This window comes from Canis lupus, chromosome 9 (genome assembly GCF_003254725.2).
Source record: "Canis lupus dingo isolate Sandy chromosome 9, ASM325472v2, whole genome shotgun sequence".
Taxonomy (NCBI): domain Eukaryota; kingdom Metazoa; phylum Chordata; class Mammalia; order Carnivora; family Canidae; genus Canis; species Canis lupus.
This window is the reverse complement of record NC_064251.1, coordinates 32898299-32923181: the sequence shown is the minus strand read 5'-3', so window position 1 is coordinate 32923181 and position 24883 is coordinate 32898299. Positions and strand designations below refer to the sequence as shown.

The following is a 24883-nucleotide window of genomic DNA, read 5'->3' as shown; positions in this document are numbered from 1 at the left end:
GCGGAGGGCACTTGGCCGACCCAGTCCTAGAGCACCAAGACTCTTGATCTCAGAGTCCCCAGTTTAAGTCCCATTTTGGGCAGGGTGATTACTTAAAACAAACAAACAAACAAACAAACAAACACCAAACACATGACCCTCATCTGTAAAATGGATGTAGTAAGTCTTCTAGTGTTTGTAAGGATTATAGGACATAGCGTACGTGACTTGTCTGGCACAGAGTAGGTGCCCCATAAATGGTAGGGTTTACTTTTAGCAGTTTAAGACATTTACCTTTTGTAATTTTTGTGGTTCACTCTGTCTCCAAGGCAAACTCCAGCTAACTCTTCCCAAAACACTACCTTTCTTTTCTGTACCCCCTCTTCCCTCCTTTGAACAGCTGTCTCCTCCTGTACACTCACTTCTCTTGCACCCAGGCCAGGGGAACAGAGCTGAATGAATGAATGGAAATAAATCTAAGCAATTTTGAGAAAAACGTTTGTTTCAAAATTATTGTGTGTGTGTGTGTGTGAGAGAGAGAGAGAGAGAGAGAGAGTAGTTTAATATAATTAGTTTGTTAAAACTAGTATATCTGCAAACCCCAGGAAAGTAGAGCTGGAAATTAAAAAACAAAATACAACTGCATGTTCTGTCGGTTGGTATGGAAAGAAATCGCTAGCTTTAAGCATGAGTGCCTGGGGTCGGCCTTCAGGGACCTATCCTTAGCTGCTGTGCCACAGTCCCACCGACCAGCGGGGAGGAAACGAGTCTATTTTATGTATTTGTTTATTAAAGGTTTTTTTTTTCTTTTCTTTTTAAAGATTATTTATTTATTTATTCATAGAGACACAGGCAGAGGGAGAAGCAGGCTCCATGCAGGGAGCCCGACGCAGGACCCGATCCAGGGTCTCCAGGATCACGCCCTGAGCTGCAGGCGGCGCTAAACCGCTGCGCCACCGGGGCTGCCCTTTTTTTTTTTTCTTTTTAAAAATATTTTTATTTTTATGATTTATGCATGAGAGACCCAGAGGCAGAGACATAGGCAGAGAGAGAAGCAGGCTCCCTGCCAGGCCCGATGGGGCACTCGATGCCAGGACCCCGGGGATCACGACCTGAGCCACCCAAGAGCCCCAGGGAGTTAGAGAGGGAGGGATGGGCAGCCCGGGTGGCGCAGCGGTTCAGCGCCGCCTGCAGCCCGGGGCGTGATCCTGGAGACCGGGATCGAGCCCCACGTCGGGCTCCCTGCATGGAGCCTGCTTCTCCGTCGGCCTGTGTGTCTCATGAATAAATACATAGAGTCGGGAGGGAGAGGGGCACCCTCCCTGCCCGGCCTCGGGCGCTAGCCCAGTGCGGAGACAGCCTGGCCCGGGGCCCCCAGCGGGAGCGCAGCTCGGGGAGCTCTGCAGGGCGGCTCAGGCTGCGCCCCGGGGCGCCTCGCGTGCAGGGCAGGCCCGCTCGGCTGCTGGGGGCGAGGGCGGGGGCGGCCTCGGGTAGAGACCGCCGCGAGGGGGCGCCCCAGACCCGGAGCCCGACGGCCGCGCCGGGCGCCCCGGGACCCCCGCCCCGCCCCGCCCCGCCCCGCCCCGCGTGACTTCCCGGAGCGCCGCGGGCCCGCCCTGCCGCTCGCTGGTTTCGTTTCCTCGGCCTGGGGGGTGGGGCGCCAGTGTCGCCCCGAGCCCGCGCGTCCCAGCGCGTCCCGTCCGGCCGCCGAGCGCCATGGCCGAGCTGGTCCCCCTGGCCGAGGAGCTGTCGTGCTCCGTCTGCCTGGAGCCCTTCAAGGGGCCGGTCACCACCCCGTGCGGCCACAACTTCTGCGGCGCGTGCCTGGACGAGACGTGGGCTGTCCAGGGCCCGCCGTACCTGTGCCCGCAGTGTCGCGCCGTCTACCAGGCGCGGCCGCAGCTGCACAAGAACACGGTGCTGTGCGCCGTGGTGGAGCAGCTCCTGCAGGCGGGCGCGGCGCCCCAGCCCCCCGACGGCGGGACGCCCGCGGCCCCGGCCAAGACCGGCCCGGTGGCCTGCGACCACTGCCTGAAGGCGCCCGCCGTCAAGACGTGCATGGTGTGCATGGCCTCCTTCTGCCAGGAGCACCTGCAGCCGCACCTCGACAGCCCCGCCTTCCAGGACCACCAGCTGCAGCCGCCCGTCAAGGATCTGCTGCGCCGCAAGTGCGCTGAGCACAACCGGCTGCGGGACTTCTTCTGCCCCCAGCATGACGAGTGCATCTGCTACATCTGCCTGATAGAGCACAAGGCCTGCTCGCCTGCGTCCCTGAGCCAGGCCAGCGCCGACCTGGAGGTGCGGGGGGCGGGGGGGTTGCGGGGGGGGGGGCGCGGGAGGGCACAGGGAGGCCGCCTGGGGCCCGCGGGGCTGGCGGGGCCGAGGGAGCCACCGTGCGCGCATCGCCTCGAGGCCCAGCGCGGGCCACCTGGGGTGGGAGGATGGGCCTTGCTGGGCCTGACCACCCAGGCGGGGCAAGGAGAACATACAGGCCTCCTCCGTCGTCCGTGGTCCACCCTCCGCGGGCCCCTGCTGCACAGAGGGGACCGCGGAAGACAGCTGATGTGGCTTGCCTTAAGCCTACTCCTTGGCTGACGGCGTTTAGTAGAGGGTTTCCAATATCAAATAGGAGCCCTGGAGGTTACCTCGGGAGATCTTGGCAGCATCCAAGAGGTGGATCTAATTGGGTTCATCCTGCAGTTGAGGAAACGGAAGATCCAGAGAGGTTCATTTAGCCTAAACTAACCCTGTGAGTGGTGGAGCAGGCATTGGGACCCCTCCCTGGTTCGACTCTAGAGTTTGCCACTTTTCCCCATGACCAGCCCAATACCCGAGTTTGGGACATTCCTGGAGCATGGGACATTCCTGGAGGCTTGAGATCATGTGAACCAAAAAGCTTCGGTAGGCAGAGAGTTCTTTTTTTTTTTTTTAGTCACACACACAGAGAAAGAGGCAGAGACATAGGCAGAGGGAGAAGCAGGCTCCATGCACTGGGAGCCCCACCTGGGATTCGATCCCAGGTGTCCAGGATCACGCCCTGGGCCAAAGGCAGGCGCCAAACCGCTGTGCCACCCAGGGATCCCCAAGAGTTCTAGTGACCAGGTAGGATCATGATGAGCAGAACCGTGGGCAAATGCCAGATCTCTCTGGAGACCCCCACAGGCAGCGCCAGACTCTTGCACCACAGTACCCTCCAGCCTGGCTGTGAGACTTTACGAGCACACTGTTGGTCCCCGGGGCCTGAGTGCTCATCAGTAAATTGAGGAGGTGGGACCAGGTGGCTCCTAAAGGAGCCTTCCAGGTCTGTGATGGTTTTAGTGGTTTGGGGTAAATCATAATTTCCCCTTATGGACTCAAGGCAGGGGCTGACAAGGTGTAATCGGACCACCTTTTTTATATCAGCATGAGCTCCACAGCATAGCCTGATTGCCTTTAAGTCTCTCGGCCCTGTCATGGAGAACAAGGACTGTCCTGTTGTTGAAGGAGATAGGAGGCCTGGCAGAGGTTTGGGGCGGGTGGGGGGGGGAGGGAGGGGCAGGCGCCAGGACCAGGAGCCAGGTCTTGTTCCTGTGCAACCATAGCCATTCCTGGGCCTGGTCTGCTTCTGTCTGAGCTGGGGCCCTCAGAACTTCTTCCCTGAGTCTCAAAGACCAGACCTCAAGACATGGCCTGAGAGTTGACCTCTGAGGCATGACCAGGTCAGGCATGGCCACCTGGGTCTCCACCGGCTGCCTTAAAGAACCTGTATCACTTTTCAAGCCAGGAGCTGCATTCTGCCCCATATCAACTATGGTTTGGGGCAAGTCACGGCAATTTTCTGAGCCTCAGCTTCCTCATCTGTAAAATGGGATAGTAGCCTTCCCTCCCAATCTGCGAGGGCGGTCAGGAGGCTCTGGAGCTGTGTGGAAAGTGCTTTGTAGGCAGGCCCCCATGACAGGCAGGTGGCTGGTTGACCTGGGCTCTGACCTGGGCTTGGTGTTGACGCCTGGGTTTCAATTCTGACTGCTTCCTCGCTGGGCGAGTACTGCCTAAGTGCTGCAGGTGTACTTTCTGTGCAGCTGGGGTGGAAGAGAACTTGCTGGGGGGGGGGGCAGGTATCAGGCTGCCCATTTCTTCTTTGCCTCAGGGTGCATGGGCCTATCCTTGAGGACCCATGACGGCTCCTGCCAAAAGGCTCTTCTAGAAGTTCTTATCCATGAAGTCAGAAGGCAAGTAGGGTCAGGAGGGTTCTTCTCAGCCTGGCCTGGAGCTACAGCTCTCTCTCAGCCTCTGGGGCCTGCATCCGTACGTGCTTGGCTTTGTAATCCTTGTATCAGGCCTGGCCTTGCTACCTCCCCAGGCCTCACCATTGTCCTGGCTTGCAAAGTCCTTCGATCGGCCTCCCCTTCTAGCCCTGCTGCTGTTCACTACTGGGACAGAACCAGTCTCATTGATCAGTGCCCCAGCCTTTAGTGGCCGGCTTGGCTTGGCTACTGGTGTGGGGCAGACTCAGGACTCTGGCTCTTCCTATATCCTCTTGGAGGACTCAAGTCCCCAATATGTGAGCAGAACCTCAGAACTTCAAAATATTCTCTACCCTCAATGAGGAGATTGTTGCGCCTCTCAAAATCCTTGGGCCACTTTCTTTTGTCTGGAGCCATGTTGGCCCCTCTCTCTGCCATCAGGGGATTGCCATATGCATTTCATTAGTGGTGGAAACAATTTTCCAAACCACCAGTTTTGGGGTGTACTGCAGAGAGTGGCTTTTGGAGGTGGAACAGTTGACAGGCCTGGGTGTTCTGAGTTCTTTTCTAGCTCTGAGACCCTTGAGTCAGGATCTGCCTTGGCCTGGCCTTCTGCCTTCGGCCCACTGTTTATCTTGGCCACTGTAAGAGGACGGGTCAAAGGGCATCTTCACGCAGGTTGAATCTGAAACATCATCAGTACTTTGGGCTTTCAGGGACAAATTAGTGTGGCCTTGGTCTCTGCCTCCAGCCCTTCCATGTGACTGTCCTTGGGTTGTTCAAATCCAGATTCAAGGTCAGATTTAGGCCTGAATATCTTAGTTGAGTGGGAGAGGCAGGAAAGTGGAGGCGAGGCTGGAGGATGTTGAGCCAGCTCATTAGGGGAAGTAAATGTTTTTTCTTGACATTTCTAGTGTATTCAGTGCTTTCATTATAACGCCGGGACCTTGTAACGCTAGTTAACAGAAATGTGACCTCAGGCAAGCCACTTAATTACTCTGTTTTTCAATGTCCCAATTTATAGAAGACAAGTAACTCCCACATTATAGTGTCGTTCTTAGTTTTTGATCAGTTAATGCCTGTAAAGCACTAGAACAATGCCTGGCTCGTGGTGCAGATATAAGAAACTCTAGTCACTATGATTATGGTGCTGGGTTTTTTTCCTTCCCGTTTCTGTGCCCCCGTTTTTCACCTTAGCAGGGAGGTAGGACGCTCCAAGATTGATTCTGAAAATTTATAGAAATGCTGAGAGGCCTTGGATGATATTATCTTCCTTCATGCATAATTGGCTCTGGTTCCTGGAGGTGGCTAGGGACTTAGCGATTTTGAGTCACCTTAGTTCAGTTTCAGGGACTGAGCTGATGGTTAGCTGGCCTACTGCTTGCTCATCCTTATTCCCAGCCTGTAGCCTGTGGAGGTCCCTGCCCCAGAGCCTTGGACTTTGACTCCTGTCCCTCTGCTTCCCTGTGGTTGACAGTGGTTCTTTCAGCTGTCTTCCGGAATGGCAGGTGGCTCTGGGAGAACCACTCCAGACGCCAGGCTGATTTCTCTGGATTTGCTCCCCCTAGATCTTGGCTGCCATCCTTCCCTGTTTGGTTAGCTCCCCATTGTCGTTAAGCAGATTTTTCTTCCCAATAAGCTTGCTTTTCTGGTTGTTTATAGGGGGAGGGTGGCCCCAACGACCTCATCTACCATCATGGAATGAACCCTCCCTGCTCGTTCTTGGCTTTGTGAGCTCAGCCCCCGTCCGTGCAGGCCTTCTTGCCTCTGTTTCGTCCTCAGTAAAATGGGTGCTAACAAAGAGGCTCCTAATAATCCAGGCTGACATTTCGTTTATCCTTACTAAAATCCAAGCACTGTGCTACTGAGTTCTTACGTTGTTTCTGTTAATCCTCCACTGGCCCTGTGAGGTAGAAACATTTGTATCTCTTTCTTGGCCAAGGACACAGGTGAGAGATGCTTGGACAGCTGGGAACTGGGGACTGGCACCCTGGTCTGTCTGTCTCCAGGTTCTATGCTCAACTTCTTTCTTGTACTGTCCCTGTAGAAGTTTGAAAGGAGGCAATAAATACGAGGATACTTCAAAGAGCTAAAGGCAGGCAAGACTTGGGTTGGCGGAAGACTCTGTGGGATAGATTCTGGGGGCAATCCCTGCTGTTGGGGGCTGGTTGAGGTGGTTTCTCATGCTGGTGCTTTTCTCTGCAGACCAAGCTGAAGCATAAACTGACCGTCATATACGATCAGATCAGTGGCGCATCCAGGGCGCTCGAGGATGTGAGAACCAGGCAGCAGGATGTGCAGGTGAGTGACGGGGCTCTCCACTGCCAGCCACGGCCCTGGGGGCTCCAGTTGGTTTCACACACAGGGTCGGGAATAGGCATCACCTTGCAAAATACCCAGAAAGCTATGTCCCTGAAAAGATCTTTTGTAGACCTAAACTAGAAACTGTCTACAAGCCCTGACTGTGGTGCAGGGAGGACAGGGGCAATCCCTAAAAATTAGGGCTATACAGTAGTAATATAGGGGCGCCTGGCTGGCTTAGTTGGTAGAGCATGGGACTCTTGATCTTAAGGTTGTGAGTTCGAGCCCCATGTTGAGTGTAGAACTTACTTAAAAGAAAAAGATCGTGAGGGGCTCCTGGGTGGGTCAGTCAGTTAAGCATCTGCCTTCAGCTCGGATTATGATCCCAGGATCCTGGGATTGAGTCCTGCGTCAGGCTCCCTGTTCTGTGGGGAGCCTACTTCTCTCTCCTCCTCTCCCTGCCATTCCCTCTGCTTGTGTACTCACTCTCTTCCTCTCTCTCTCTGTCAAATAAATAAATAAAATCTTAAAAATAAAAAGATTGTGAGAAAAAAGTGCTAATATAAAAAGTGGTTATGATTTAAATGGGAAAAAAACAGGAAGCAAAAATGTAGGTCTAGGGCTATCGTAACAAATTACCACAAACTCAGTTTACCAGGACAGAAATGTGTTCTCTCATGGTTCTGGAGGCCAGAAGTTCAAAAGCAAAGACAGGGCCACACTTCCTGGTTCTAGGGAAGAATCCTTCCTGCCTCTTCCAGCTTCCAGTGGCTCAGGCATTCCTAGGCTTGTGGCTGGAGTCACTCCAGCCCTGGCCTCTGTCTTCACATGGCCTTTTCCTCCCTCTGTGTCTTTTCTTCTGTCTCTAATAAGGACATCTGTCATTGGATTTAGGGCTCACCTGGGTAATCCAGGATAACTTCATCTCAAGATTCCTGCCTTAATTTACCTGTGATACTTGGCTCCTGTGGGCAGATCTCTGAGTCCAGCTGCACAATGGAATCACATATTTTTCCCAAAGGTGGTTGTGCAGCCTACATGAAGGCATGTACAGGAAAGTACCTGTACTGGTTGGAGGGGGTCGGCTAACCTGCTAACAGAGATTACTTCCCTCCCTCCTCCAAATTCAGAGGCTTAGATAAGATAGAAGTTTCCTTTGTTCCCTTTGGCAGATCTGAGCCACCCAGACTAGCGAGATGTCTCTGTCCATGTGGACAGGACAGGACTCAGAATCTTTTCTTCTTCTTCTCCTTTTTTTTTCCTTAAAGACTTTTATTTATTTATTCATGAGAGACACAGTGTGGGGGCAGAGACATAAGCAGAGGGAGAAGCAGGCTCCCTGCAGGGAGCCTGATGCGGGACTCGATCCCAGGACCCCGGGATCATGACCTGAGCCAAAGGCAGATGCTCAACCACTGAGTGACCCAGGTGCCCAGAGTCTTTTCTTCTTACCTGACTACTGCAGGGGGTTATCTCATCCCTGGCTGAAGCTGGGTGACCATCACGTCTTCGTTCTAGCTTGCAAAAGAGGGGACAGGGAAGAAGAGTGTTGCATACACCACTTCTGCTTATGTTGCACTGGGGCTAGCTTAGTGCCCTAGCCGAGTCTAGCTGCAGGGGAGGCTGGGAATATAGTCTGTGACAGGGCAGCCATGTGCCTTTGTAAACCCCAGGGGTGTTCTCTTATTGAAAGAAAGCCATTCTGTTTGTTCCTAAGCATTAAAGGGCATCATGCTGTATGTTGTCTTCTGCAGGTTGTCTTTTCCCTCATGGAAATTTGTGCATTGCCCCAGTTCATTAGTTTTCATTACTATTTAATAGTCTATCCCATGAATAATTTGCAGATTTGTGTCTTATTGATAGACATTTGGTTGTTCCCGGGGTCCTGATAATTCAAACAATGCTGCTTAGGAGCATTCTTGTGTCTATCTCTGGGGCAGGTTTTTATTTTTAAAATTCAATTAATTAATTGATTGATTGATTGGTTTTATTTTATTTATTCATGAGAGACACACACACAGAGAGGGAGAGAGGCAGAGACACAGGCAGAGGGAGTAGCAGGCTCCATGCAGGGAGCCCGATGTGGGATTCGATCCCGGGACTCCAGGATCACACCCTGGGCTGAAGGTGGCGCTAAACCGCAGAGCCACCCGGGCTGCCCAGGTTTTTATTTTTAAAATTTTTAAAAAGATTTTTAAATTTATTCATTTGAGAGAGAGTGAGCGAGTAAAAGCATGAGAGGGAGAAGGGGCAGAGGGAGAGGGAGAAGCAGCCTCCCAGCTGAGCAGGAAGCCCAATGTGGGGCTCCATTCCAGGACCCGGGATCATGACCTGAGCTGAAGGCAGATGTTTAACCGACTGAGCCTCGCAAGCACCTCATCTGAGTGTTTTTCTAGAGACTATTCCCTGGATCAGGTATGAGCAGATTCAGATTCCCTAGATACTAGTAGCCAAATTCCCATGTAAAGCCATTGTGCCCATTTGTCCTCACATGAAGTACAGCTAAGACTTCCTGGTGCTCCTCATCTCACGACACTTGGTACCACAGGCTTAACTTTCTTGCCTATCTGATGGATGCCCCTGTGTCTTGGCCCCATTAGGAGACTGCAAGTCAGAAGATGAAGCAGCTTAGACAGGAATGCATGGAAATCAAGGCGCTCATTGATGGCACAGAGGCCATCTCAATACAGAAGATAAGGGATGAGGAGAAGAGGGTCAGTACCAAGTTGGGCAACATTTACCAGATCCTCCTCAAGAAGAAGAGTGAGATCCAGACTCTGAAGGAGGAAGTTGAACTTGCCCTGATCAAGCAAGACGAGTTTGAGTTTCTGGAGGTAGGTCTCGATGAAGACACTGGAATGCCCTCTCCGCCTGCCTGCGTGCTGTTGACAGTGCAGCGGGGCCTGACGAGGTGTGGCTCTAAGTGGTCATCGGACGCGGCCCCGAGCACGCACTGTACCCGGTTCCTGTGCTGCAGGACTACCTGCCACAAACTTAGTGGTTTGTACGGGCGTTTCTTTGTCACCTCATGCTTTCTGTGGCCCAGGGGTCAGGACGTGGCCTAGAGGCTTGCAATCTGAGTGTTGGCTGGGCTGCATACCTTTTGGAGCCAAGGGCTCATGGGGTTGTCGGCAGAATTCAGTTCCTGGGGTGCGGGCCCGAGGTCCCTGCTCTCTCCCTGGCTGGCTGAGGCCTGCTGCTGGTTGCCAGAGGCCGCTGCAGCTCCTTGCCGAGTGTCCTCCTCCCGGTACCTGGCATGGCAGCTACTTACTTCTTCAAAGCCAGCAGAGAATTTCTCCCTCCAGGAAAGCCTGGTCCCTTTTTTCTTCTCCTTAGGTTATTGGTCTTTCTCTTTCTCTCTCCTCTCTCTATCTCTCTTTTTTAAAAGTAGGCTCCACACCCAATGTGGGGCTTGAACTCATGACCCTGAGATCAAGAGTCATGGTCTACCACTGAGCCCACCAGGTACCCCTCTTTTTAAAAAAAATTTTATTTATTCATGAGAGACACACACAGAGAGAGGCAGAGACATAGGCAGAGGGAGAAGCAGGCTCCTCACAGGCAACCTGATGGGACTTGATGATCCCCGGGACCCTGGGATCCCACCCTGAGCCAAAAGCATCTGGCTCAACCACTGAGCCACCCAGGTGCCCCCCCGCTTTTTAAAAAAATTTTAATTCCAGTATATAGTTAACATACGGTGTTATGTTAGTTTCAGGTGTACAACAGATTCAACAGATTCAGATTCAACAATTCTCTACATTACTCAGTGCCCATCATGATAAGTGTACTCCCAACCCCCATCCCCTGTTCCCCCAACCCCGCACCCCCCTCCCCTCCAGTAAGCACCAGTTCCTAGAGTTAAGAATCTGTTTCTTGGCTTTGTGTGTGTCTCTCTCTATTCTTTACCCTTTGCTTCTTTTGTTTCTTAAATTGCCACATATGACAGAAATCATGGTGTTTGTCTTTTTCTGACTTATTTTGCTGAGCATGATACTCTTTAGCTCCATCCATGTCGTCGTAAATGGCAAGATTCCATTCTTTTTTTAAAAAAATATTTATTCATTCATAAGAGACACACAGAGAGAGAGAGGCAGAGACACAGGCAGAGAGAGAACCAGGCTCCCTGCGGGGAGCCTGATGCAGGACTTGATCTTGGATTCCGGGATCACACCCTGATCTGAAGGCTGAGCCACCCAGGCGTCCCGTCCCGGCAAGATTCCATTCTTTCTTATAAGCCTGATCCCTTTTAATGGCTCTGACCTGGTGAAATCAGGCCCACCCAGGATACTCACCTTTCTGATGAACTCAAAACCAACAGATTGGGGATCTTCTTTACATCTGCAGTATTCATTCAGTTTTCCCATGCTTGGTAACTGAACCACAGGAGTGATATCCTGCGGTATTCACTGTCCCACCCATACTCCAGGGCATGGGGAGGGGGGAGCAGATTATACGGGGTATGTACCCCCAGGCCAGGTGGGCATCTTGGGGGCCATCTTAGAGCGCTGCCTACTGCATATGCCTCCGCCCCTCCTCCCCATGGACCCTGGAGGTCTCTTTCTAAAGGCCCTCAGTGACCAGACCCTGTCTTTGCCAGCAGCCTCCTCTCTTGCCACCCGCCCCCAGCCCATGCTCTGTGCTATAAGCACCGCACAGCATTCATCGTTCCCCAGACACACTGGGCTTTGGAGGGGAACTCCAGGGCGACTTCCTCTGCCTAGTATATCCTGTTTTTTTTTTACAGGGCCACCCCAGCTTCCCCCCATCTTCCTCAGATCTTGTTATCCTGCCATTACTGGTGATGGAGCAGGTCACGCTGCCTCTGCCCTAGCACTGGGTGGCGTGCTTTTAGATGTGCTTGTAGTCATGTCTGTTCAGACCGCCTGCTCCTTCGGGAAGCCCATCCCTCATCACTGCCCCCTTCTCCTGGCACGCAGCGCATGTTCTGGTGAGCCCCATCGATGGGGTGACAAAGCCTCAGAGGACCAGATTCCTTGTTTAGGTCCTGGGGAGAGTACAGGAGTGACTGGGAACCTCCTCTTCTCCCTGCCTGGGCTGGGCACCACTGATTTTCATCTCCGTATTCCTTCCTGTTTGTTGGAGTGGCTGCCTGCAGCTCTTTGAGAATGATTCTGAGTCCCTCTCTAGAGCCTCTTCATGTTGTATGACCCAACTTTATCTCAAGGTTTGGGACCTTCGGTACATTCCTTCCTTTTCCCTGCATATGCCCTGGCCCAACCTGGGCCCCCTAAGGCATCCCTGTCCAGTTTTAGAACGTGTGTTCAGAGCTGGTCCTTAAGGGCCGGACATGGTCCTGCACCTCCTTACTTGGCCCGCCACAGCTGGAGGAGGGGGGGAACATTATCAATGGGGCTCAGCAGATTGTGTCCCAACTTTGTCCCTGCCACTAATTGGCAGAGTTCCTGGCAGGATGCTTGTTATTTCCTTTTTCTTTTCTTTCTTTCTTTTTTTTTTCTTTTTCTTTTCTTTTCTTTTTTTTTTTTTTTTTGGACACTTGTTGTTTGTGGACTTTAGTGTCTCTCATGGTAGGTGACTGGTCTCTGAGGGCCTGTCCCCATCCAGAGAGCTGTGACCAAAAGTGACACATTAGCCCCCAGCAACCTCTGGCCTGTAATTTGAGAAGGCTGATTGGACTGAGCACATGTGGGCATAGGGAAGCTTCTGGTGATGTTCATAAAGCCGGAGCTCGGGCCCTGGCTTCCTTGGAGCTGCCTGAACTAACTCCTTGGCTTGTTTCAGAAAGCGAAAAAACTGCAAGGAATCTCAACAAAGCCAGTCTACGTCCCCAAAGTGGACCTGAATCAGGAGCTGATAAAGGGTATCTGTCAGGGCACCTCAAATCTCAAAGAGAGGCTGAAACACTATATCAGGCAGTCCCAGGACCAGAAGGCTGAGGAACCCACCAGCTCAGGTAACCATTAGCAACCACCATGCTCCCCTCCTGGGACCCCTGAAATGGGTTGGGTCCCCTCAGTGTTTTGGTGTTGGGGAGAGGGTCTTGATTCAGAGCACAAGGGCTTGAATTTCAGGGGTCCTGAGACATCTGCCCCCTCCCTCCATCTGGGAGGTGGTGGGGAAACATCCTGGGTTGTAGCCATCCTGCCTAAAACATTTCTGGGGGCCTTGATGCTAACAATGGGACTTTCTGGACAGGCTCTTTTTGTCTGTGATCTTGAGGCTTGCTCAGATGGCTTTTTTTTTTTTTTTTTTCCCTAAAGATTTTATTTATTTATTCATGAGACACAGAGAGAGAGGCAGAGACACAGGCAGAGGGAGAAGCAGGCTCCATACAGGGAGCCCGACGTGGGACTTGATCCCGGTTCTCCAGGATCACGCCCTGGGCTGAAGTCAGCACTAAACTGCTGGGCCACCCGGGCTGCTCTTTTTTTTTTTTTTTTTTTAAAGATTTTATTTAAGATTTTACTTCTTAAATATCTCCTGACTCAGTCCACTCAGTCCTCAGTGCCAGCTACCACCTGCCTGCTTTCTCTTGCCACCACCTGTGGCAGCTTTCTAAATAATCCTTCCGTATCCAGGCCTGTTGCAGCCAGAGAGCTTTTTAGGATGCAAATCTGATCTCCTGGGACTTTCTTCCCTCACCCTGTTAAGAGAGTTTCCATTGCTTTTAGATTTCAGACCACGCTCTTGACAGTGTTCTACAGGACCCTGCCTGGTCAGGCCCTGTCCACTTCACCAGTCCTGAAGTGCCCCCTTGTCCCACACATGTCTCTGCATTGAGTTCCTCACATATGCTAAACTTCCTACCACAGGGCCTTTGTACATGCCCTTCCCACTGCCTAGAAGGCTCAGACTCCACCATCCTCACCAGTTCACTCCTCTCACTTTTCAGAGATTGGGTGAAACATTGTATTTCTCAGCAAACCTTCCCTGTCACCACCACTCCCACTCCTCAGACTAGGTCCCAGGATCCTTATCTTCCTTTGGCAGCGTTTGCTTTTCTGTCATTTTGTTCTTCCCCCACTAGATTGCAGTTTCTGTGAGGGCGGGGCTCAGTCTGTTTTTCATCCAATACTCTCTCCCCTATGCCAGGCACTGAGCCTTGCACACAGTTAATCTTAGTGGATAACCCTGGGGGTGGGCTTGCATTTCAGCTTGGCTAGCTGAGTGTCCTTGCAGAAGGGCCTCTGAGACAGGTGTGGCACACTCTGTATAGAGGGTAAAACTGTGGATGAGTTGGCCATGCATATTTATTTTCCTGCTACATCAGTGATTGCTAGTCTGGGGGAGGAGGGTTGATGGAAAAACTGGAGGGGGAGGAACTAGCACTGCATACCAGGCTTATTGGCCTCATTGCCACAAGCAGGGGGCTCATCCCTGTTGACATTGGAAGAAATTGAACCTCAGAGAGGCTTCAGAGGTCATGGAGTGGGGCACTGGCAGAGAAAACACTTGACCCCCGCTATATTTTAAGCCAGAGAAGGACACAACAAACTTGTCTTCGTGTCACCTTGTTTCTAGCTCTTGTAAATGATTGGATGGGGAAAGTCACTGGAAATTGCCTTTGTAAAGCCTCTCTTCTCCCGGCCCTAGCCAAGCTGGCCCGGAGGGTGCCTTCAGAGGAGCTGCATAAACTAATGCCTTCTTCTTTGGCACAGGGAACCCTGGAGAGCATGGCTCAGCATCCACGCACAAACCCATACATTTTGCGAAAAAGCTCCCGAGTAAGTAACTCTGCTGCTGTTCCTGGGGCGCAGCACGGCTGTGGCCAGCCGGGGCTCCAGCCGAGACCCTCACAGGCATGGCTGCTCCCACCAGCCTGGCCCAAATTGCTGGGGGAGGGGGGCAAGTGCCTCTGGAGATGCATCTGGCCACGGGCCACTGAACAGGAGCTGGAGGGGCTGTGGTGAGAGCTCCCCTGGGGTGCTCAGCAGGACTGGCCCATCAGCACTGGCTCTGCAGGTGGCCTGGGCCAGCAAGGTTACCAAAGCCCACTTGTCTTGAGAAATATTTGCCAACACCCAAGTTTTGGCCCTAATTGCCCCATGAAATTTTAATACCGTGCATATGCAGTATGTCTATTTATAGACTATGCTTTTATACATATAAAGAATAAGATTTTTTTCACCTTCTACCAAAAATCCATTTTGGCCCGCTTGGGGGCATATCACTGCCATGGTGAGAAGGCACGTGCTATTAGAACAGAATAGAGCCAGGGCCCCGGGTGCCGGGTGTGGGTGGAGTGGGGAGCCCCCAGCTCAGCGGGCAGATGTGGAAGGACACTTGGCGTGACCAAGGGAAAAGGAAAAATAGCAGAACCAATGCTGTGTACCTGTGTCCTTCTCAGAGCACCACCCCCGCCCCCGGCAGAATTTCTTGCTGCTGCCCCAGATCACAGCGCCGCTCTGGCAGGAGTGAGCTGTGGATCCTGGCCACGGGCTGCCATGGGGCAATGGGCAGGGAAGGAGTGGACCAGTCACAGTATAGACGGGACTTGGAGCAACTGCGATGACCTGGGAGGGGGCCCTCCAGAGATGCCAGTCCTGCGGGAGTGGGCGGGAGAGAGGGAAATGGGGCCAGTGTGAAGACAGCGTCTGGAAACAGGACTCAGGAGTGGGAGGAAGGGGGACACAGGGGGTCACATGGGGCTGAATGGGGGCTGGCAGGGAGGTGGAGGATGATAGAAGAGAGCCGGGCATGTCCACCACAGTGAAGTACCCTGCAGGCAGGCAGGGATAAGAGCCAAAACACCCCTTTTCATTCTAGGGGTGGGGAAGGTGACAGAAGGAACCCGAAATCCTCTAGCTCCAGTAGACTCGAATATGTCTCAGACTCACCAGGGGCTTGTAAAACACAGATCGCTTTGGCCCCACCCGCAGACTTTCAGATTCATCAGGGTCATGGGTGGGATCCAAGAGTTTGCATTTCCTACAATTCCCCAGCAGTGCTGATGCTGCTGGGGGCGGGGAGGGGCACTCTTTGAGAGTCTTTGCTTTAGCTAAATTCAGTTTTCGGGATCCCTGGGTGGCACAGCGGTTTGGCGCCTGCCTTTGGCCCAGGGCACGATCCTCGAGACCCAGGATCAAATCCCACATCGGGCTCCCGGTGCATGGAGCCTGCTTCTCCCTCTGCCTGTGTCTCTGCCTCTCTCTCTCTCTGTATGACTATCATAAGTGAGTAAAATTAAAAAAAAGAAAAAAGAAAATTAAAAAAAAATTCAGTTTTCATAGGTGATTACTCCAGATAGTTTTTTTTTTTTATTTTAAAGATTTTATTTACTTATTCATGAGAGACACAGAGAGAGAGGCAGAGACACAGGCAGAGGGAGAAGCAGGCTCCATGTAGGGAGCCCGATGTGGGACTTGATCCCGGGACTCCAGGATCGTGCCTGGGGCTGAAGGCAGGTGCTCAACCACCGAGCCACCCAGGCGTCCCTCTCCAGACAGTTTTTAAAGACTCTTGTGATACTCGGCAAGCACCTTTCTTTGCTGACTCCTTTTTCCATCTTTTTTTCTTTTTTGGGTGTATGTTTTCTTTTGTATTTTTATTTTACAGAGGTATAATTTAATTAGAGCACAGTTAATTTTGACAGACGTGTATGTGTGTGTCACCTTACCCAAATCAAGTTAGAGAATTACCCCAGAAAATTCCTTCATGCTCCTCATTATCGGTCCCAACCCCCAAAACCACTGATGCATGTTTCTGTCATCATAGATTTGTGTGCTTGCATCCAATGAAAATATCCTAGTGAAATATATTCCCAGTGAAAGTATCTGTGTGGATCACATTCATGCAAATGGTTCTCATGGGATTTTGAAGGTGTCATTGGGCTGTGCTTGCAAAGATCTTCATTCTGAAAATTTTCTTTTTCAGAAGAAGAAAAGAAAACCAAGAAACCTGGTAGGTTATGTACCTGTGCATCTTTTTGTTTCTGGAAATTGCTCACGTGTGGAGCTAAGTGCTGGCAGGCCGCGAAGGCTGTCCTCTGGCATTGGGGCTCCGGGATGGAGCCTGAGTTCTGGGATTACGTTCCTTTGGGGCAGGGTGGGGATGAGGCCTGAGGTTGGGGGTGAGCTCAAGTACATGTGAGCGAGATGAATAGTGAATGTTGCCCTGGGTGGGCTCACCTGTATCATGCCAGCTGTCCAGGTGTGTTTGTGGAAGTAGCTCTTGAAGATGAGTGTGGAAGGGAGGACAGGCCATCTAATCCCTCAGTGACATGTTTCTCTTCCTCATCCGCAGCCACTGCCTCTGGCTCAGCCTCGTCTGTCAAGATGCCCACCTTCGGAGCCCCAGAGCAGTTACTGGACCTCAAACAAGCAAGCCCGGAGAGTGAGTTATTGCGGGCAAGGGGCAGTGCGGGGTGCCCACGCTGACTTTGTTCTGAAAATGGCTGTCTGTGTCCTCACCCAGCTGGAGCCAAAGCCACCTCCGAGCAGCAAAACCTCGTGTCCCTCAAAGCCAAGGTGCTGGAGAACTTCTTACTCAAGTCCAGGCCCGAGCTCCTGGAGTGTGAGTAGTGTTGGCTCTGAGGTGTGATGCTGTTGGCTCTCAGGCTCTGGGTGGCTCTGTGCATGGCTTTGCCCTCGCCTCCGCCGGGAGGTCCAGCTTGGTCCCCCTCCTTCTTGCTGGCGACTGGCCTATCCTACACTCTGCCGCAGCCTGACTGGCTCCGTCCCACCAGCACCTGCCTCCCCCCTCCCCAGCTTCTCGCCAGCACAGATTCCACAGACAGTGCTCTGAACCCCTAGCCCTGCGTGAACCCAGCTCCCCGCTTTCTCTGGGGTCCCCCTGCTGTGCCTCAGGCATTGCTGGGGGCCCACTGCCGGTACTTTGGTTCCAGTTTTCTCCTGACTCCTCTGCCATTCCAGAACCTTCCCACTTGCCATAACCAGTCTTCTCCCTGTCCCCCACCCACCCTCACTTCATAGAGAAGAGGGGCCCCTCCTCCCCTTGTTACTGCCATCTCTCCTGCATCTCCACCTGCCCCCTCCTGCACCCACTCCAAGGCCAGCTACTCCTGTTCTGTCTGGACTCAGGCTCTGAGTTAGGCCTCCCATCCCCACCTCTTCACCCTCACTGGCTCTTCTGGGGCCTGCCTCTCCACAGCGTGTTTAAATTTTCCTCATCACGAGAGCGAAAGCGAAACAGAGGAACACAAAAGCAGCCAAGGCAGCCCGCCTTTCTTGGCTGCTGCTCTGTGTCTGCTTCCCTCTCACCTGAATACTGGTTAAAAATACAAATTCCTGGGCGCCGGGCCAGTGCTGCAAGATCAAGCTGCAGGGGACCAGCACAGAAGGCTGTGTGGTCCTCTCATTTCCTCGGTGATCCTATTGAGGGAAGTTGGAAAAATACAGCCGTGTGGAGGGGAGACTCCAGTGCTGGGCCTCAACTGTGGCTGCATGTCAGACCCCCCCCTCTGCCCTGCCCGCCCCAGGCTTGACCAAACCCTGCTGGTGGAGCTGTAAGTCTCCATGTTGCTGGAAGCCCTCCGGGGCTGTGGTGGCCAGAGCCACGGGCCTCATTCTCCCACGGCAGCCTGGCCTCTGACCCTGCCCCCTCCCCAGGCCAGCTCTGGCTGTGGGTAGTGGCAGCCCCATGCAGCTAAATGTCAAAGCTGCCATTCAGCTTCAGTTGGCTGGGCTGTGCGGCTCAGCGGCATTCATCGTTCTAGAAGGGAACACTCGCCATGCTGCTCTGGTGCTCTTCCTTAAGCTCCTTTGCGAGCTTGCCTCCCTCAACTGACTGGAAGTGGTTGGAGTTGAGTCCTCAGGCCCAGCTCTGGGCTCCTCCTGCTTGCTCTTTCTGTTTCCCATCTGCACCCGCAGCCTCGCTCAACAGCCACCCATACCCTCGTCCACGCAGTAGCGGAGACTCCGCCACCAAGCGTGCCCCTGGCCCTGCTCCCTCCGCAGCTGCAGGGGGCCAGGTGTGGGGGGTGAGGGGGCTCGGCTTTCTCAGGGCCTGCCTCCCCGGAACTTCCTGCTCTCCTGTCCCCATCAAGACCCAGGCCTGGCAGAGCCGCGTAGCCACTGGTGATGCCCTGACCCTTGTGTTTCTGGAGCCCTGTGCTCCTTGGGAGCAGACACGTGAGCAAGGGAAGGCAGTTCTAGCAACTCAGGGCCTTAGAGAACATTTTCCCTTGTCCGTTTGTTCATTTTGCCCAGGGGGAGCCTCCGGCCTCCATGAAAAGCATCTTGCCCTAAACCACCTAGCAAGGGAGTGGCAGGTAGGGGGAGACTCCAGGCCTCTTGGTTCCCAAGTTCCCGGGCTAGGGATTTCCCCTCTGCTCTGCTGCCCTGGGACCTGTTTCCCACAGTCCAGGGTCTCCTGGAAGGGGAGGGGCAGAAATGAGTGTGTCCCAGGAAGGAGGTGGAGAGTCAGGACAACAAGCAGCTGCGCTCCATCTTCAGATCTCCTGGAACTGGTTGAAAGTGTGGCAGGAAGGGTGGGGAGGCCAGTGCTGGTGTCCCAACCAGGAATACTCAGGTAATCGCTATGTTTACAAATGCCATTTGGCTCCCTGCTGCCCACCAAGTAGAGTCTAGATTCTTTAGCTCTCTGCTATGTGGCCCAGACATGTCTCTCTTCTCCTGCTAGGGCTTCTCTCCCAGGTGCTCAGCCTTGCCTGGTCCCACCACGTGCCCACCAATCATTGTGACCCCAAGCTTTGCTCTCAGTATCCCCTCTGTCCAGAATAGCTTCTGTTTAATTTTCCTCATCAAACAGCGAAATGTTTCCTTGTACCCTCCTCACCCTTCAAGTAGGGCCACTTGTCCCTCTAGCAGTGTAGGCAACCATTCGGTGGGGTGCGGTCTCACGGTGTTGTTCTTGATGGGCTTGTCTTGCTTGTTGCAGTGTGTACTCCGTGGGGTCAGGTACCATGTCTGGTCAGAGTTGTGCATCTTGCCCAGAATCGGGTGCTAAGTAAATGGCCTTGGGTGGATGAATAGACAGCTGGGTGACTGATAGATGGAGAGATGGAGAGACAGATGAACAAATGTCTGGCTGGCTGGACAAGATGGATGGATGTGTGTATGGTGGGTGGATGGGTGGATGGGTGGGTAGATGAATGGATAGATGTGTGGATGGGTGGTAGATGAATGGATAGATGGATGGATCGGTGGAAGGATGGATGGATGGAATAAAAACTTTTCCCGGTTAGGGAAAGGCTTAAAAGTGAGAGCACTTTGGGCTCCTTGTAATCGATTCCTTGGGTGATACTTTCTTAGATGCTGTGAAATTCAGCCTGGACTACAACACTGCCCACAACAAGGTAGCTCTGTTGGAGAACTACACTGTAGCTTCTGTGGCAGACTTACCCCTGAACTACCAGCCACATCCCAAGAGGTTCACATACTGCTCCCAGGTGCTGGGCCTGCACTGCTACAAGAAAGGGATCCACTACTGGGAGGTGGAGCTGCAGAAGAACAACTTCTGTGGGGTGGGCATCTGCTATGGCAGCATGCCGCGCCAGGGCCCGGAGAGCCGGCTCGGCCGCAACAGTGCCTCCTGGTGCGTGGAGTGGTTCAACACCAAGATCTCTGCCTGGCACAACAATGTAGAGAAAACGCTGCCTTCCACCAAGGCCACGCGGGTCGGCGTGCTGCTCAACTGTGACCATGGCTTCGTCATCTTCTTTGGGGTCTCTGACAAGGTCCACCTGATGTATAAGTACAGGGTGGACTTCACTGAGGCTCTGTACCCAGCCTTCTGGGTGTTCTCTGCCGGGGCCATGCTCTCCATCTGCTCCTACAAGTAGGCAGGCCACAGACACTGGCCTCTGGGTGCCCGGGACTGGGATGACAGAGCTGCCAGTGGACCTCTCCGAGAGCTTCCTGAGATTTCCTCAAGGGTTGGGAGTGTGGGAGAGGACCTGTGGAAAGCTAGGGTTAGGGGGTTGGGGTAAGAGGATGATCTGGCCAGGGGAAGAGGTGGGGTGATTGCACTGTGGGCCAGGAATCACGGCCACGTCCTGGTGCCCATCAGGGCAGGGAAACCTCCTCCCCCTTGTTCTTCTAGGTCCCCGGCTACTGGCAGGTGGACGGGGCTTTGGGAAGTAAAATCATTAGCACCCTTTCCTCTTGGAGGGAATCTGTAGCCACTGCACACTCTTTTCTCAGGCCATGTGGTGTAGGCTCCTTTGCTCTCTGGAGCAGCCTTTGGATCTTAGCTTTTTTTATTACTCTCTATAGGGCTATTCAACTCAATAGATTTTTGAAAAATTCCAAAGTAATTGAATTTCAATATTATTCATCCCCCACCTGGGGGGGTTCAGGTGTATGCTCAGGTTCCTGGTTATTTTCTATCCTTAAGCTACCCATAGCGGGTCTCCATCCAGATCAGTTTCTGGAAGAAGTGTGTCCTCTCCCTCCACTGGAAAATAGCCCTGCTTCGCTTCCTCTCCTCATACCTGACACCCCTTGGATGGTTTTTAGGACGTTGAATCCAATGGGAAACTTCAGGCTAAGGTTTTGAGCCCTGATCTGAATCCCCCTGTGTGGGATTTGTGATTCAATATCAGGGTGACCCAGGTCCCATGTATGGCAACCCCTCCCAGTCCTACCCTTGGTAGACACTCTGGCAGCACCCAGAGAGCCTTGTGGGAGGCCTTCTTCCCAAAGCTCAGGCATTGGGGCAAGGGACTCTACTGGGCGAGGGCTGCCCTGGGTTCACAAGGTGTGGTGGTCCTGCTCTCCGGAGCGTCCTCTTGCCTTGCTGCTAACTGTGCTCAGCGAGAGCCTCTCCTCTCCTGGCTGGTGTAGATACCACGATGGCCGGCACAGTCGAGTGCCCACAATCGTGTGGACAGGTCACTGGGGCAGCCTCGGGGACCATGTGAGCTCACCTGCTGGGGTGACTACCTAGGGCCAGAAGCGCCTTCTGGCAAATCCCGGGGAAATGGCAATGTTCCTGTTTACCCCTGGCCACGGGCTGCACACCCAGTGCTGGCCTTCGTGGGAGTCAGATGCCCGTCACTGGCTCTGGCCCCTTCTCTTTTCCTCCTTTGAGCTAATTCCAGATGTGGGGATTGACCAGGACAGGGGGCACAGAGACTTTCAGGGCCAGGGAGGGAACACGCTCCAGGGCCCAAGCAGAAGGGGATGACTTTCCCGCAGTGTTTCTCTGCAGTGAAAAGAACCGTAGCCCACGAAGGGGAAGGAGGGCATGGATTGCCGAATTCCCCGAGCTTATGTCCTGATGTTGTCAGGACATAAATTCCCAATCCAAGAGTGGGAGGAATTTAGCCTCTTGCTGGTGAAATGAATCCTGCTCTGGACTTTCCTAAGAGGGGGAGCTCAGATCAGGCTCTTTGTGATATAAAGAAGAGGTCACCATTGGGGACGTGGGGACCCTAGACCTCTTCTATGAATATTTGAGAATTTAACACATCTCTGACCTTGTGCTGGAATTCCAGGGCACTTCACTCAGGCCCAGAGCACTGGAAATTCCTGACAGGTTCGTCTGGATTGTCTCCCAGCAAGGACTTTCACTTCCTTGGGAGGGAGATCATCTTTGTAGGGAAGAGATCCCTGCAGTAGCCGAGATGTGGTTTTTAAAAAGCTTTCTTCCCTTGATACTGGGAAGGAGAGTTCTTTAGTGATTCTTCTCTGCTTTTGGCCCAGGTCAGATCTTTATCGATCTTCTGAAACAAAAGTCCTGTCTGAAGCCAATTCCTACTTGGGGAATGGCTGGGGTTAGAGGAGGGGAATGCTGAAGACGAATCCAAGGGTCCTGCTGTGGCCTCCTTATGCACACCTGAGACTCACAGAGTGCTCGTCCCTGGAGATCATACAGCTCGGGACAGGGAAGCAGGGTTGCCTCTGTTTCTAAAAGAGGCAAGTAGGTAACCCACGCTGAGCTCTGTACAGGGCGCTCTGGAGATGTAAATGGAGGAGTGCGCCCTTGCTGTCTCGAGCCATTCTATTTGCATTGGGGAGACAGTGTTCCCTCCACACTGCCCACCCCAGAGTTTGGGGCAACTTTGTATTTATCTGACTTCTTGTTTTGCAAAGTAAGTCAGATGAGGAAGTTGGATGACTCTGCTTCCTACTCTTGCCATCCCATCATGGAGGAGATGCCTCCTAGATGCCCCCTGGTACCCTGGGGAAGAGTCAGAAATCCCCAGGAACACAAACATAAAAATACTATCCTAGATCCGGGTATCAGGGACTGACAGTCACTCTGGCATGATCAGGTCAGGGTCAGGTTTTTGTATTATTCAAGGCTGGCCGATCTGTCCGCTTTAATTGCTCTGAAATGGATCTGTGATCTGTAATATTGAGACATAATCTCTTTATCCTGCCTCCCCCCCACCCAACGCACTATTGATTTTAGTTAATTAGGAGTATTTGAGCTATTATTTCATGATTTTTTTAGGGAGTCGATTCTTTCTTTTTTTTCTTTTTAAGATTTTACCTATCTATCCATGAGGGACACACAGAGAGAGGCAGAGACACAGGCAGAGGGAGAAGCAGGCTCCATGCAGGGAGCCTGACGTGGGACTCGATCCTGGGTCTCCAGGATCACGCCCTGGGCCGAAGGCGGCGCTAAACCACTAAGCTACCCGGGCTGCCCAGGGAGCCGATTCTTTAAGAGCTAATTAGGGTCATTACCACAGATCTTTTGAAACCCAGGAGAACTACCAGCACCAAGGCTGGTTGATGTGCCTAGGAAGCTGTAATGTAACAAAGCAGTGTCTGATACTTTTTCTTGCATTGAAGACATTGTATGCATTGTCTACACACAGCAAAAAGTATAGCACTTTCTGAGTTCTGTGAGTCCTTCGTGATTTTTTTTTTTAAGTTTTCACGAATTCTTGAGCCTGAGGGAGGTCGTGTGCCATAGACTAGATGTTTGCGTTGCTTCAAAGATTATTATTTTATTTTTGCTTCAAAGATTATATGTTGAAAATTAGCCCCAGTGCAATGGTATGGGGGATGGGTTCGGTCATAAAAGTGAAGCCCTCATGAATGAGATTAAGTACCCTTATAAAGAGACCTCCATAGAACTCCCTCGCCGCTTGTGCCATGTGGGGACATAGCAAGAAGACGGCTGTCTTAATCAGCAAGTGGTTCCTCACCAGACATTGAATCTACCAACAATGGATCTTGGCTGGATCTTCCAGCCTTCAGAACTGTGAGAAATAAAGTTTGTGATTTAAGCCATCCAGTTTCTGGTATTTTTGTTATAGCATCCCAGACGAAGATACCGTGGGAGCTGGGAAACTGAATAAAGGAAACTTCATTTAAAATGGAGTTGAGGGTGGGCACCTGGGTGGCTTAGTTGGTTAAGTGTCCAACTCTTGGTTTCAGCTCAGGTCATGATCTCAGAGTCATGAAATTCAGTGCTACCTTGGGCTCTGTGCTCAGAGCAGTGTCTGCTTGTCCCCCTCCCTCTGTTCCTCCCCCTGCTTATGCCTCATCCCCCCAAATAAATAAAATATTTTTTTCCTAGAATGGAGTTGGGAAGCCAGAAGGGGGAGTTCTCATGCTGTACCACTCCTTGCAGCCCCTTGCAGACCCAATGGGAAGAAAGCACCTTGCATTCCCAACAGGAAAGCACCTGCACTTTACTACCCCAGCAGGAGGAAGGGAGATTTTTCTCCTCCTCCTGGCAACAGCTCAGCCAATGAGAGACCCTTACAACTTAGCCAGTGGAAAGCCTCTTAGAACTCCCAGTTTACTCCAGCAGGTGTTTTGTTGGTAACAGCCCTCCCAACTCCCCCCGCCCCACTTTCCTCTATAAAAGAATGTCCATCCCAGGTGGTATTGGAACACCACTGCATCTTGGACGATGGATGGAACCTAGCCTTTCCTGACCCTGTAGTTATGGTCTGCCTGCATTTTGCTGCAGAACAATCTCAATACGTAAACTATAGGGGGGCAGGTCTAAGGGGAAGAGAAGGGACAGTAATATAATAAGGACGGCTAGGCAGGTGGGAACTGTTTTGGGTGTTTTGGGTGAAAACACGTCATGACTGATGATTTCCCCGGCCCATTTTTGTGACAGAATTTTCTATGTTGAACAATTGTTTCCTTTGGGAAGTCCAAACACTTGAGGTTTTTCATTTTTTCCATGTGCTCCTCCTGGGTTTTCTCAGTTGAAAACTTATAGCTGGGGGCACATCTCCCAGTTGGATTTTGAAACATTCCTGGTTGAATGTCCATGAAGCTTGCTGATGAGATGCCAATGCATGGGGCTAGGGCATGGTGCATGCTATGGTACTTCTAGGATGTTCAGCTGTTGCATGTGTAGCTTTGTGGGGGCATTTATCGTGCTTGGTGTTCTGTGAGCTTCCTGGATCTGGACTGATGATGTCTGACATTAATTTGGGGAAATCTGCAGTCATTATTCTGAGGAATAGTTCTGTTCTTTTTTTTTTTCTTCTTCTGGTA

General features: G+C 52.4%; 1 protein-coding gene across 1 annotated transcript; it reads left to right on the top strand.

Moving 5' to 3' along the window:
- Positions 1–1597: 1597 nt before the first annotated feature.
- Positions 1598–23653, top strand: TRIM25 (tripartite motif containing 25). Its single transcript, XM_025439959.3, has 9 exons — positions 1598–2277; positions 6408–6503; positions 9104–9337; positions 12267–12438; positions 14144–14209; positions 16359–16385; positions 16728–16817; positions 16899–16997; positions 19718–23653. Exons 1-9 carry the CDS (start codon positions 1696–1698, stop codon positions 20245–20247), a joined length of 1896 nt encoding a protein of 631 aa, XP_025295744.3. The 5' UTR covers positions 1598–1695; the 3' UTR covers positions 20248–23653.
- Positions 23654–24883: the final 1230 nt, after the last annotated feature.